At 41.7% G+C, this 14,381-nt stretch overlaps 1 protein-coding gene across 6 annotated transcripts in view; it reads left to right on the top strand.

The window, feature by feature from the left end:
* The window catches only part of map2k5 (mitogen-activated protein kinase kinase 5), a 353,172-nt gene that overhangs the window by 276,765 nt on the left and 62,026 nt on the right, over positions 1-14,381 (top strand). The window contains exon 18 of one of the 6 annotated variants that reach the window (XM_048562624.2): positions 3,771-4,358. The exons of 4 other annotated variants lie outside the window; for them this stretch is intronic. In XM_048562624.2, the coding sequence (XP_048418581.1) occupies positions 3,771-4,004 (234 nt within the window). In that variant the 3' untranslated portion in view covers positions 4,005-4,358. Of the gene's footprint in view, positions 1-1,739; positions 2,305-3,770; positions 4,359-14,381 lie in introns of those variants that run through there. One more of the 6 variants, XM_048562626.2, reaches the window with a different exon arrangement.

Below are 14,381 nucleotides of genomic sequence, written 5' to 3'. Positions count from 1 at the left end.
TGCACATCTGCCAATGTGGTATACTGCATCCACTGTACCCGGTGTGGCTTCCTCTACATTGGGGAAACCAAGCGGAGGCTTGGAGACCGCTTTGCAGAACACCTCCGCTCGGTTCGCAACAAACAACTACACCTCCCAGTCGCAAACCATTTCCACTCCCCCTCCCATTCTTTAGATGACGTGCCCATCATTGGCCTCCTGCAGTGCCACAATGATGCCACCCGAAGGTTGCAGGAACAGCAACTCATATTCCGCTTGGGAACCCTGCAGCCTAATGGTATCAATGTGGACTTCACCAGCTTCAAAATCTCCCCTTCCCCCACCGCATCCCTAAACCAGCCCAGTTTGTCCCCTCCCCCCACTGCACCACACAACCAGCCCAGCTCTTCCCCTCCACCCACTGCATCCCAAAACCAGTCCAACCTGTCTCTGCCTCCCTAACCTGTTCTTCCTCTCACCCTTCCCTTCCTCCCAACCCAAGCTGCACCCCCATCTCCTACCTACCAACCTCATCCCACCTCCTTGACCTGTCCGTCTTCCCTGGACTGACCTATCCCCTCCCTACCTCCCCACCTATACTCTCTCCACCTATCTTCTTTTCTCTCCATCTTCGGTCCGCCTCCCCCTCTCTCCCTATTTATTCCAGAGCCCTCACCCCATCCCCCTCTCTGATGAAGGGTCTAGACCCGAAACGTCAGCTTTTGTGCTCCTGAGATGCTGCTTGGCCTGCTGTGTTCGTCCAGCCTCACATTTTGTTATCCTAGTCCCATTTGCCTGGGTTTAGCTGAGTGAAGTGGGTAGAAATAATACAATAATAATAGTAATAATTAATAATAATACATTACAGTTTAGTAAATCAGTCCCTTTTAGTTTTAACTGCACATTATTTTTGACGTTGGTTTATATTTTGTACCTGTTCTTTCCTCAACTTGCCCCCTATTAAGCTCTCCTATTTATTGCTTCTGCACTTCATTTTCTATTCTCCGATACTTCCATAAATACCTTAATTTGTGACCCATGGAGCTAAGACTATACCCTGCCACTGTTTTATCCATGAATGTTTTGAGCCACCTTTACTGTAAGGTTTTAACTCTTAAGTGCTAGCATGTCATAATTTCCATTGTATTTTGTACCCTAGGCTAACTATTTTAATTTCACTTCAGATACTGTTGAGGAACAGGAAATGTTTAATCTCTCACAAGCTATAGAAATGGCAATAGATGATATTATAAACTGTACAGTATAGACAAACAAGACAAATATGTTTTTAAAGTATTATTTCCCATTTAGCATCTTCTCTACCACCCACTGTCACCTTTTCCAGTGTTCTTTATCGGCAACAGATTTGCACGATTTCATCATTCCTTTTAATCTTAGTTGATTCCTGTCCAGTTTTCAGAGCTGGGAGCATATCCTTTAACCCAATCAAATGAAGGCCTGCTCCAGTCAGCAAACAATTTTGATATTGGTAGATCCAATAACAGCAGGTTTCATTTTTGAGAAATCAGTTGATGTTAATCCAGCATGCAAATTATTTATTGCATTGTATTTGTTATTCTTTGCTCACCATTTGGTTCTTTCGCATCAAATTTACTTAAGAAAGTGGTTGGCAAGTCAGTCTATTCCAAACATGAGCTATTGTTGTTTTTCAGCATTTGAAACTATTTGATGAGATGTTTATTTCATTTTTTACCCCTTGTGGAGATGTCCCTCAGTGCTATTCATCTTTTCCCCTGTAGGTCAGTTCTGAAAATGCAAGTCACACGAGGCGAAAATATCATCCTTTAAGCAGGAACATTAATGGAAATAAGTTTTTTTTGGTTCTTATTCTTTCATAGCATAAGAGAATTAGTGACAAGACCAGTATATGTTGTCCATTCCCCATACTGCCTTTGAGAAAGTGCCATCTTGAACCACTACATTTCACACAGTTTACAGCGCGTATTGCTATTAGGTAGAGAGTTCCAGTATTTTGATCCATCCCAATATAGGAATGGTGATGTATTTCCAAGTCAGGATGGTGCTTGACTTGGAGGGGAACTTACTAGTGCTGATGAAGGATCTAATTTTTTTTAGGAAACTAATCGTTTGATGTTAGTTTATTTCCAACAAACGGTAGAACAGTGGATCCTTTAAAACATAAAAGTCCATTTTTTTTTAGCTTAGAAGTCTTGCCTATTTTAGACCTCTCCTTCCTCTATTCCTGAGCAGCAGGGTCAGTTTAGATGACATATTTCTTCAGTGCAACTGAAGAATCGAAAGATTTCAGTTTTTTCATTTATCCTCAAATAGGCAAATATCCCTCAGTAAATTAGGGCAATCAAATTCACTTATCAAATTTAAACAGGAGTTATAACTTGAGTTCTTGAGTCTAGGCTCCAAAGGGCTGCAAGACATTGAATACTCAGTTTTAATCCTTTTTAAAAAAGTGAGGTTACTTTATTGCTTCACGAACAGGCACAAAGGTCGAGTTAAATGAGTGCAGTTGAATAATCTTGAGATGTACTATGCTATTTAAGTGCCAATCATATTTCTATAATAAATAGTCCTCACATGCAGCCTATGAAAAGCTTTGTCATCCAAATAATTAGAGAGCATTCCAATATCTGTTTATTCGATGAACATACAGACAATGTTCTGAAAAGCGGTGAATTTTCACTAGGTGATAAAAATATTAGAGATAAAAATTTGTCAACTGATATGGGGAGATCTGACCTGGGTCACTGGTAAATCTCTCCAAGAAGAGCTTAAGGGCAAGTCATAATTCCAGTGTGGAAGAGAGAGATGAAAGCTATAGCTGGTTTCTTTTGTAAGTTACGTTTTGACGTTGGTGAATCCATTTTACTACTCTGATTGTGCTTTTGATAATCATGTAAAAGGGACAGAGGAAGGTCTACACAGCCACTTTCCATCAAAAAGCATTGTCATGGCAACTGAAATAGAAAAAACTACTGATAGTGAAAGTCATCCTTTTTTCTTCGTTCGCCTTAACCAGAGGCATTGATTAAATGGTGAACTGCCACGGGAAAACTGGTAAGGTGCTCAATCTACTGATACAATTTATTGAAACTGAGACAGCAAAATGATAAAAGGTGAAAACTGCAAATGCTGGAAATTTGAAACAAAAGCAGAAGATATTGTAATTGCAAGACCAATCCACCACCATCTACCAAGTTAAATAATGCACTATAATTTTAGAGGGGACAAAGGTCTTTGTCAGAGCCTTTTCACTTTATAGCGCCCTATGGATTTCTTTTGGATGATGCTGGTTTGCAAGTTTTCTAATACCAGATGTGCAACTTGTTTCAATTTAAGACTTGTCCGTGTTTTCTCCCCATTTGTTAGAAGAAATAGCCAAACCAATCTTCAAACATACTGCAAGTTTAAATCATAGTTCTGACTGAAGAAATTAACTCATTCCCTGCTGAAAACAAAAGCTTCACATATGTGACAAGTGGTTGTGCTTCAAAGCACTTATTTGATTGTGGCTTGCCTTGAGATGGTCTAAGAAAATGATGAGATACCAAATGTATGCAAGTTCCTAACTTTTAATGTGATTCTACAGCATATGTGCAAAATTATATTTTGAAAGTATTTTTAATAATTAGCTTGCTGTTTCTAGTTTCAAAGAAACACTGTTACAGAGCCTTATGTTCGCATATATTTTTTTAAAAAATAAGCTTTGTGATATTTTAATACTATGCTGTGTATTTCATACACAGAATAGTATTTTTTGGTTCTGATTATCATTTTTGCACTTAACCTGGCAGGTGCTAAGACCTGGGGAAGTTCTGAATGAAGTGGTAGGTTCCCAAATACAGTTTTTGACATTTTTGTGCTATCTGTTTCTTTCCCTGCCACCATCTTTGTTTGCCTGTTTTTCTACAATGGCCAAGTCTGGGTTCTCATGGCAGTTTTCAGCATCTGCTTCACACCTGCTTGTACTGTTTTGGAATGCTTTCGTTCAACAAAGGCTTTGTTTCTGGTTTGTGACAAAGCAGTGAAGGATTGAACAACATCAAGTTTTTAACAATGAGGGAAATACTGAAAAGATCCAATTGAATCTGGAGCCAATGATCATTTCATTTTGGTGGCACAGGTGATGGACCCTCTCATTTTGTCTTTTTTCTGGATGGGCCTTTAGTTATTAATACAAATATAGAAACTCAAAAATGAAACCAATCCGTCCCAGTGATTTGGTAAAATAAGCATGGTATTTAAATATTTTCCCAATATGGAAAATTAAAAACTCAATGGAGTATTGGCACATATATCACACATTGATTTAAAAATAACTTGAATAGCTCCATTAATTCTTTTCCATCAATATACAAACTGTGATCATTATTAAGAAGTTGGAGAAGTGATTTTTGTGACATTCAATTTTCCATGTACTAAGAAGTACAACTTAAACTGTCTTTCTAAACACGCTAATTTTCTTGTTTGGGAATCAGACGCACTGAAACAGTCCTGTTTAATTTTAAGTATTTTGTCTTTCTGTAGGGCAGAATATGAAATTCCGAAGCAGAAATTGTGTCTAGTTTTTTTCTAGTCTATTCTGCTAAACATGGCGCCTTTTTTTGATGCAGACAGCAAGAGGGTGTCAGTTTTCTCCCCAATTCATGTACTCCAAAATATTTTGCTTCTGTGTTTTTTTGAGTTTCTCCTAAAATTCTGCAATATTTTTAAGAAATTAACTTTGTAATTGTCATCACTTTATCAGATGCTGAGTTTTTGACAAACTGAGTAAATGCACAGCCACACATTTTCCCTGCATTCATGCACGCTATGAATGAAATGTCTCCATAAATTCATTAGCCGTTAATCAGACTTCATGTGTTGCCCCAATTTGTTTGAGAATGGTGTTCATCAAAAGTATGGTTTTTCAAAGCACAACTGATCCTTTGCAACTGTTGCCAAGAAATTAAGCATCTTCCCCATGTTTTGTGATAGATTGTCTAGTGAATAGCTTTCCCCTGCCTTTTCTCCCATTTCTGTTTTTTTTCTTCTTACCTAGCTATTTCCTGTGACTGAGAAGGCAGACATTAGTAGGAAACGGGGTTCGAGGCTTATATGTCAGTACTTCGGTATAGCTGACTGTCTGGGGACATCCTAAAACTGCCCAGAGATGATACAAATTTCTTTGACAGCTTCCACATCAAAAGAAGTCAGATCCGCAACCACCTAATGTGCTGGATTCAAACTTGTGACATTGTTCTTTGCACTGCATTTAGTGCTCATTAATACATTCTAGTCCCACTGCAATTCAACTTGTTGCAATGCTACAACAATTATTGAATTAGGTTTATTGTTCACATGTACTCGCATATCTGCAGTGAAAGTTTACAAGTTGCCACTTGTGGTGTCATCTTAGGAACAAAACAGAAAAATAGTGAAAACAAAGTTTAAAAAGTCAAACATTACAGTGCTTCTTATTAAAAATAGAAAAACAAAGAGACACTGTAATCAGTTCAATACTACAGTCATAAGCACCTGGCTTGTCTGGGCTCACACTCCTCACAGGGCCCAGCCTCACCCCCGACGCCACCCTGGCAACCTGCTTTCACCCCCTTGTAACAGTCAGCCACACCAGACTGCCTGCTCCTGCTCTCATTGCCAGCCGCCTCAAGCTCTTAAGTTGGCTTTTCAAGCCATGGCTGCCAAACTGCATTTCTGAATTCTGCTAAACTTTATTAACTTGTTTTGAAAGTTTTTAATTCATCACTTCTGTTCAGATACAAATTTTACAATATGTCTGTTTAGTTTGGTGGACATTTTCCCCCCTGTGAATTACCTTTCCAATTAATTTCTCTCTCTTATAGACATGTTTCTCATGTCACCATTTTGAATACATTTTATCTTAATTATCATTCAACTGATGAAGAACTCTTAAATTCCCTCATGTCCTAAAGTCTTCTATGGCCATATAAGTAGTGAAATCCTGATAAAATGAGGAGTAGGGTCGATTTGGGGCCAAATAGGGGATTTACACTGAGAGGTGGGGGCATGGCTGAGGTTAAATCAACAGTCTACATCTGTCTTTACCAAAGAGAGAAATGCTATCCAGGCTGTGGTGACAAAGGAGAGAACTCAGTCCCTAGAACGGCTAAAAATTGATAGGGCAGAAGTGTTGGTTACATTGTTGGTAATTAAAGTTAATAAGACACCAGATGAGACACATTCAAGAATTTTGAAGAAAGTGAGTGTGGAAATTGCAGGGGCAGTGGCCGCAATATTTTGGTCTCCCCTAGTCTCAGGTGGTGCCAAAGAACTAGAAAATTGCAAATATTCCTGCTTTGTTCATGGAAAATTTTAGGGATCAGACCAGTCAGTTTAATTTCAGTGGTAGGGAAACTTCTAGAGACAATTATTCACGATAGAATTAGTAGTTCAATGGAAAAGAGTGAGTTAATTAGGAAGAGTCAGCATGGATTTCTAAAGAGAAAATCTTGTTTAACTAACTTGCTGGAGTATTTTGAAGAGATAACAGAAAGGCTTGAAGAGGGTAATATTGTTGATGTGGTGCACATGGACTTTCAGAAGGCATTTGATACAGTGCCACACAACAGAAATGTGACGAAAGTTATAGATCGTGGACAGAAGAGTCAGTGAAAACGTAGATGCAAAATTGGCCGAGTGATAGGCAATAAAGAGTAATGGCCAATAAATTTTTTTTTGGGTTGGATGAAAGTTTGAAGTGGAGTTCTGCAGGCGTCCATATTGAGACCCTTGCTTTTCCTAAAGTGTATAAATAATTTACATCTTGGTGTTCAGGAAGCAATTTCAAAGTTTGCAGATGACACAACCTGGACGAATTGCAAACTGAGGAGGACATTATAGAATTCCAGAGGAGAGTGATGAGTTGGTGGAGTGGGCAAATAGGTGGCAGATGTATTTCAATATAGAGAAGCGTAAGGTGATGCATTTTGGTAGGAAGAACATTGAAGACAATATGAAATAGGGAAAACAATTCTAAGTGGGTTGTTGGAGCAGAGGGACCTAGGTATACATGTACACAGATTATTAAACATGGCAGGACAGGTAGAGAGAGCAGTAAGGAAAGCATACAACATCCTCAGTTTATGAATAAGGCACACAGTACAAGATCAAGGAGGTGATGTTAAACCTGTATGCGACAGTTATTAGACTTCAGCGGAGTAATGTGTACAGTTCTGTGTGCCATGTTTTATGAAGGATATGAAGACATTGGAGAGTGCAGAAGCAGTTTAAAATAATGGTTCCAGGAATGTGGAGCTTCAGTCATGAGGATAGATTGAAGAAGATGAGACTGTTCTTGGAGAGAGGAAAACTGAGAGAGATCTCATAGAATCCTTACAGTGTGGAAACAGGCCCTTTGGCCCAACAAGTCCATGCCAAACCTCAAACCATTCCACCCAGACTCATTCCCCTGTAACTGACCTAATCTACACATCCCTGAACACTGCAGGCAATTTAGCATGGACAATTTACCTAACCTGCACATCTTTGGATTGTGGGAGGAAACTGGAGCACCCAGAGGAAACCCACGCAGACGTGGGGGGAATGTGCAAACTCTGCACCGACAGTCACCCAAGGGTGGAATCGATCCCAGGTTGCTGGTGCTGTGAGGCTGCAGTGCTAACTGCTGAGCCACTGTGCCGCCTTTTCTTTTTGCTCAGCAGTACAGGAGTCCCACTGTGTCCCACTCTGACTGAGATTTTCGAAAAGCTGGATAGAATAGATGGAGGGAGAAAAACTGCTTGTAAAAGTGGACAAGAACAAGAGAGAATAGATTTAAGGTGATCTGCAAAAGAAGCAAGGGTGAAATAGGAATAGTAGTTAGGGTATGGAATGTACTGTCTTGAAGTGTGGTAGAGACAGGTTCAATTGAAGCATTCAAGAGGGGATTGGATTATTACTTGAATAGAAATATTGTACAAGAGTATGGAGAAAAACAGGAGATTGGCGCTATGTAATTGTGCTCACTTAACAAGCCAGAGGAGGTACGATGGGCCACATTTCCGCCTCCTGCACCATAACAATTTTGTGTACCACCACCATAGATGCTATCAGGCCAGTGAGCTCACATGGATACTATCTGATCTATCATAGTTTCAAAATTTTGAAGAAAATAATTGCAGTGAAACTATTTATTTCCCATTCTCTCATTTAAAACTATAATGAACTAGCATTTATGCAGCTCTACCAACTTAATATATTGTGATGAATGTCCATAATACTATTATTTGAAAACCTAGGTTCTAAAGTGGACAAAACCTGTATAGCTGTAGGTTTAATTTGTATTTGTGTACTTTAAGGGTTAAAAAGGGAAGAGCATAGAATTCAAAACTGGAACTAAAACTGAGAGTGGTACTGGGTTGTCTCAAGTTTTATTTATATGACTGCCAATGAGGTAATTAAAACCTTTGAGATGAATAGCTCAGTGCATTAGAAGAAAAGATATAAGAGAAAAATAATTGCTGTTGCCTAACAAAAGGATATTTTATGACATGGAGACAAAAATCCAGAAGTCAGGTAGTGAATGCAGGTTTCATTCAAAGGGAAAAGGCCCACAGCATCAACAATGGATTTTAGCTCTCAAACAGGACCGAAGAAAAGCTGTGGAAGTGAGCAGAAGTCTGTGTAAAATGCAATTAAGGAATTTACTAAATTAGATTCCCTATTTTGTGGAAACAGGCCCTTTGGCCCAACAAGTCCACACCGCCCCTTGAAGCATCCCACCCAGACCCATTCCCCTATAACCCACACACCCCTGAACACTATGGGCAATTTAGCATGGCCAATCCACCTAGCCTGCACATCTTTGGACTGTGTGAGGAAGCTGGAGCACCCGGAGGAAACCCACGCAGACACAGGAAGAATGTGCAAACTCCACACAGACAGCCACCCAAGGCTGGAATTGAACCCAGGTCCCTGTCACTGTGAGGCTACAGTCCTAATCACTGAACCACCATGCCGTCCCTAATCCTTGTTAAGAAATAAGTGAGCAATTTTAAAAGCTTGTTTAAGACTATCAGGAAATGACATATGTTAAAGAAATAACAAGTGAATGCAGAAGTTTGCTGAAAAGGAATAATTGCAGCCTCAGCAACTGAAGAAGGAATTTTAAAGTGGAGGCACGGTGATCTTTCTCAGAAGTTTGATTATTTGTAATGAGTTTGAGTGTAAAAGGGTTGAATATTTATTTCTGAAATTTGTAATAAGATCATTTCAACGAGTCTTTGTATAAAGAAAATAATTTGTTTTCCCGAACTGTGTAATAAAATTTGGTGCTCTTTTGTTAAGAGTACTTTGATGACAATCTGCATGAATACATTCAGTGATTGTCCACAATAGTAACCAAAGAGTAAAAATAAAACGTATGTGCTATCAAACCTGATTTCAGTTTGGGATCTGACTTGCTCGATATTACTATCAGCTGGAATTATAACAATACGCTTACTACAAGTGAAAAATCAATAGAAGTTCTCAGTTCACAGACAGCTGAATGACCATAGGCCATGAAAATAAGGTTATGGGTGATCGAGTATACATTTGCATTGGTATCCTTTTGCCCACTTTCTACCCCAGTCTAAATAGGACATTAATACCTAAATTTTAATATTAACGTTGATCACAAATACACATGTTAAGGTTTTCAAAAGACATGCCAAATGAATGTGGTGATATTGGATGCTTTTAAATTACACATAGTTCTCAGTGAATATTTTTTTCCAGGAGTGGGGTACTATTCGCCAGTACATGCTTCTGGTACTTTATCTTATAAAACAATTGTTAGAAAATCTTTGATAATGGGAACTGCAGATGCTGGAGAATCCAAGATAATGAAATGTGAGGCTGGATGAACACAGCAGGCCCAGCAGCATCTCAGGAGCACAAAAGCTGATGTTTCAGGCCTAGACCCTTCATCAGAGAGGGGGATGGGGTGAGGGTTCTGGAATAAATAGGGAGAGAGGGGGAGGCGGACCGAAGATGGAGAGAAAAGAAGATAGGTGGAGAGGAGAGTATAGGTGGGGAGGTAGGGAGGGGATAGGTCAGTCCAGGGAAGATGGACAGGTCAAGGAGGTGGGATGAGGTTAGTAGGTAGGAAATGGAGGTGCGGCTTGGGGTGGGAGGAAGGGATGGGTGAGAATGGGTGAGAGGAAGAACAGATTAGGGAGGCAAAGACAGGCTGGGCTGGTTTTGGGATGCAGTGGGGGGAGGGGACGAACTGGTCTGGTTTAGGGATGCGGTGGGGGAAGGGGAGATTTTGAAGCTGGTGAAGTCCACATTGATACCATTGGGCTGCAGGGTTCCCAAGCGGAATATGAGTTGCTGTTCCTGCAACCTTCGGGTGGCATCGTTGTGGCACTGCAGGAGGCCCATGATGGACATGTCATCTAAAGAATGGGAGGGGGAGTGGAAATGGTTTGCGACTGGGAGGTGCAGTTGTTTATTGCGAACCAAGCGGAGGTGTTCTGCAAAGCGGTCCCCAAGCCTCCGCTTGGTTTCCCCAATGTAGAGGAAGCCACACCGGGTACAGTGGATGCAGTATACCACATTGGCAGATGTGCAGGTGAACCTCTGCTTAATGTGGAAAGTCATCTTGGGGCCTGGGATAGGGGTGAGGGAGGAGGTGTGGGGGCAAGTGTAGCATTTCCTGCGGTTGCAGGGGAAGGTGCCGGGTGTGGTGGGGTTGGAGGGCAGTGTGGCGCGAACAAGGGAGTCACGGAGAGAGTGGTCTCTCCGGAAAGCAGGCAGGCGTGGGGATGGAAAAATGTCTTGGGTGGTGGGGTCGGATTGTAGATGGCGGAAGTGTCGGAGAATGATGCGTTGTATCCGGAGGTTGGTGGGGTGGTGTGTGAGAACGAGGGGGATCCTCTTTGGGCGGTTGTGGCGGGGGCGGGGTGTGAGGGATGTGTTGCGGGAAATGCGGGAGACGCGGTCAAGGGCATTCTTGACCACTGTGGGGGGAAAGTTGCGGTCCTTGAAGAACTTGGACATCTGGGATGTGCGGGAGTGGAATGCCTCATCGTGGGAGCAGATGTGCCGGAGGCGGAGGAATTGGGAATAGGGGATGGAATTTTTGCCGGAGGGTGGGTGGGAGGAGGTGTATTCTAGGTAGCTGTGGGAGTTGGTGGTGTTGAAATGGACATCAGTTACAAGCTGGTTGCCTGAGATGGAGACTAAGAGGTCCAGGAAGGTGAGGGATGTGCTGGAGATGGCCCAGGTGAACTGAAGGTTGGGGTGGAAGGTGTTGGTGAAGTGGATGAACTGTTCAAGCTCCTCTGGGGAGCAAGAGGCGGCGTCGATACAGTCATCAATGTAACGGAGGAAGAGGTGGGGTTTGGGGCCTGTGTAGGTGCGGAAGATGGACTGCTCCACGTAACCTACAAAGAGGCAGGCATAGCTGGGGCCCATGCAGGTGCCCATGGCTACCCTCTTTGTCTGTAGGAAGTGGGAGGAATCGAAAGAGAAGTTGTTGAGGGTGAGGAGGAGTTCGGCTAGGCGGATGAGGGTATCGGTGGAGGGGGACTGGTCGGGCCTGCGGGACAGGAAGAAGCGGAGGGCCTTGAGGCCATCTGCATGCGGAATACAGGTGTATAGGGACTGGACGTCCATGGTGAAAATGAGGTGTTGGGGGCCAGGGAATGGGAAGTCCTGGAGGAGGTGGAGGGCGTGGGTGGTGTCGCGGACGTTGGTAGGGAGTTCCTGGACCAAAGGGGAGAAGTGCTGGTGTTATGTCCCTCTTTCTCCCCTTTGGTCCAGGAACTCCCTACCTACGTCCGTGACACCACCCAAGCGGAGGCTTGGGGACCGCTTTGCAGAACACCTCCGCTTGGTTCGCAATAAACAACTGCACCTCCCAGTCGCAAACCATTTCCACTCCCCCTCCCATTCTTTAGATGACATGCTCATCATGGGCCTCCTGCAGTGCCACAATGATGCCACCCGAAGGTTGCAGGAACAGCAACTCATATTCCGCTTGGGAACCCTGCAGCCCAATGGTATCAATGTGGACTTCATCAGCTTCAAAATCTCCCCTTCCCCCACCGCATCCCAAAACCAGCCCAGCTCTTCCCCTCCACCCACTGCATCCCAAAACCAGTCCAACATGTCTCTGCCTCCCTAACCTGTTCTTCCTCTCACCCATCCCTTCCTCCCACCCCAACCCGCACCTCCATCTCCTACCTACTAACCTCATCCCACCTCCTTGACCTGTCCGTCTTCCCTGGACTGACCTATCCCCTCCCTACCTCCCCACCTATACTCTCCTCTCCACCTATCTTCTTTTCTCTCCATCTTCGGATGGAAAATCTTTGCTTCATTTTGAAATTGTGCGGTTTCATTATATTGTTTGTTTACTCGTTTATTTTATAAGTGTAAACTAAGCGTAATTTGCACACGGTGATCAAATAACCAAAAGTATTTGGGCTATATTTTTAGAGGAAATCATATCAGATAGGTGTTAGTTACTTTTCTAGAATAGATGCTAAATCCCACCTTTACTTACACATCAAATTTGGTTGCAAGCTAGTTTTTATTGAGAGAATAAATAGAATAGCAAGACTAAGGAGAGGTATGTGAAGTTTTGTATATATCACTTTAAAAACATCTTTATTAACTAAACTGACAAGCCCTACAACCAGAGCGTCTGCATTGCGCAATCATATATGATAAAGCCATTAGACCGTAACATGTCTTTAATATTCTTTATATAGAATGTCAGTCTGAATCATCTAAACATCTAGAAATGTTTAGGTAGAATGCGAACAATTAATAAAATACACATAAAATATAAGCAAGAAAAGCAAGGTGTTGCACTTTGCTTGGATTGTGGAGCACAAAGCTTAATTGAGCAGGCTGATTGCACTTTTCTAAAATGTTAAAGACAATTTAAAACATAACTCAGTCTTAAAGCAGTTCATCTAAAGTAGAGCTGATAGCTAATATTTCTGACTGTCAGGTTTCTCCAGTACTTATAAGGTGGTTAAGGGTTGTGGGGGAGGAGAAAGAAAAAGCAAGGCTACGAGGTTGTATTTAATTGATGGAATGAATCAATTATATTTACAGTACGTTGTCAGATTCAAATGAAACATTGACCCATGCATTGTGTTACTGCATAGTGTAATGGAAAATAATTACATTACATTAAGCGAATTTTGAGAAGATTTGTAGCTCAGGTTGAGGTTCTGGATGTGAGTTTGCTTGCTGAGCTGGAAGGTTCGTTTTCAGACGTTTCGTCGCCATTCTAGGTAACATCATCAGTGAGCCTCCGACGAAGTGCTGGTGTTATGTCCATCTTTCTATTTATCTGGTTAGGTTTCCTTGGGTTGGTGATGTCATTTCCTGTTCTTTTTGTTAGGGGGTGGTAGATTGGCTCCAAATCCATGTTTTTGTTGATGGAGTTCCAGTTGGAATGCCATGCTTCTAGGAATTCTTGTGTATGTCTCTGTTTGGCTTGTCCTAGGATGGATGTGTTGTCCCAATCACAGTGGTGTCTTTCCTCATCTGTGTGTAAGGATACGAGTGATAGTGGGTCATGTCGTTTTGTGGCTAGTTGATGTTCATCACCAATGCAGGAAATGACATCATCAACCCAAGGAAACCTAACCAGATAAATAGAAAGCGGGACATAACACCAGCGCTTCGTCGGAGGCTCACTGATGATGTTACCTAGAATGGTGACGAAACGTCTGAAAACTAACCTTCCAGCTCAGCGAGCAAACTCACATCCATATTACATTAAAGTTGCAATTTCTTATCTTTTGTTTTAATTAAAACTGTGAGCACTGAGTTTTAAAAATAGGGGAATGGGTGATAGACGAATCAGGAAATTTATTTAATCTATGTTCAAATAGAAAGGTGACATCACTGGTATGCTGGTACATTTTAATGATTAGGAAACCATTCAAGTCAGGGAGTGTAGTGATTTTTGAACAGACTGATTTTTGAAAATTGTCTGTTTGTCCTCGAGACATGAATCCTGTTCTGCCAAGAGGAGGAAAACCTCTGTGTATTATGCATAAAAGTGCACCAGCGCAGAGGTCAGCTTTCCCAGCTGAAGTTGGGGTTAGAGTTCAGCTATCTGAACAAACTAGAGATCCAAGGTGATCTATCCCAGCACAGAATGAAGAACAGGAACTTTAGGAAGTATATTTTTCTATACCAATGAGTGCTGAATTGTATGTGGATAAGATTAAGTACATTTGTATAAAACATGGTTTGCAAGTATGTTCATTTGTATCATATGGATCTTTCTATGGGTATTCCATTCAGAATATGTTCCAAATTATAGATACATTTCATGTGAAATTAGTACGGACAGTTTCAGAACAGGTCATACTGAGTATTGGCATAGAACTTGCCTCACTCAGTACAAAACTATCAGAACCTGAAAT

This window comes from Stegostoma tigrinum, chromosome 33 (assembly GCF_030684315.1).
Source record: "Stegostoma tigrinum isolate sSteTig4 chromosome 33, sSteTig4.hap1, whole genome shotgun sequence".
In the NCBI taxonomy this organism is placed as follows: domain Eukaryota; kingdom Metazoa; phylum Chordata; class Chondrichthyes; order Orectolobiformes; family Stegostomatidae; genus Stegostoma; species Stegostoma tigrinum.
Note: the sequence above shows the minus strand (reverse complement) of the source record. Positions and strands in the feature narration are given on the sequence as shown.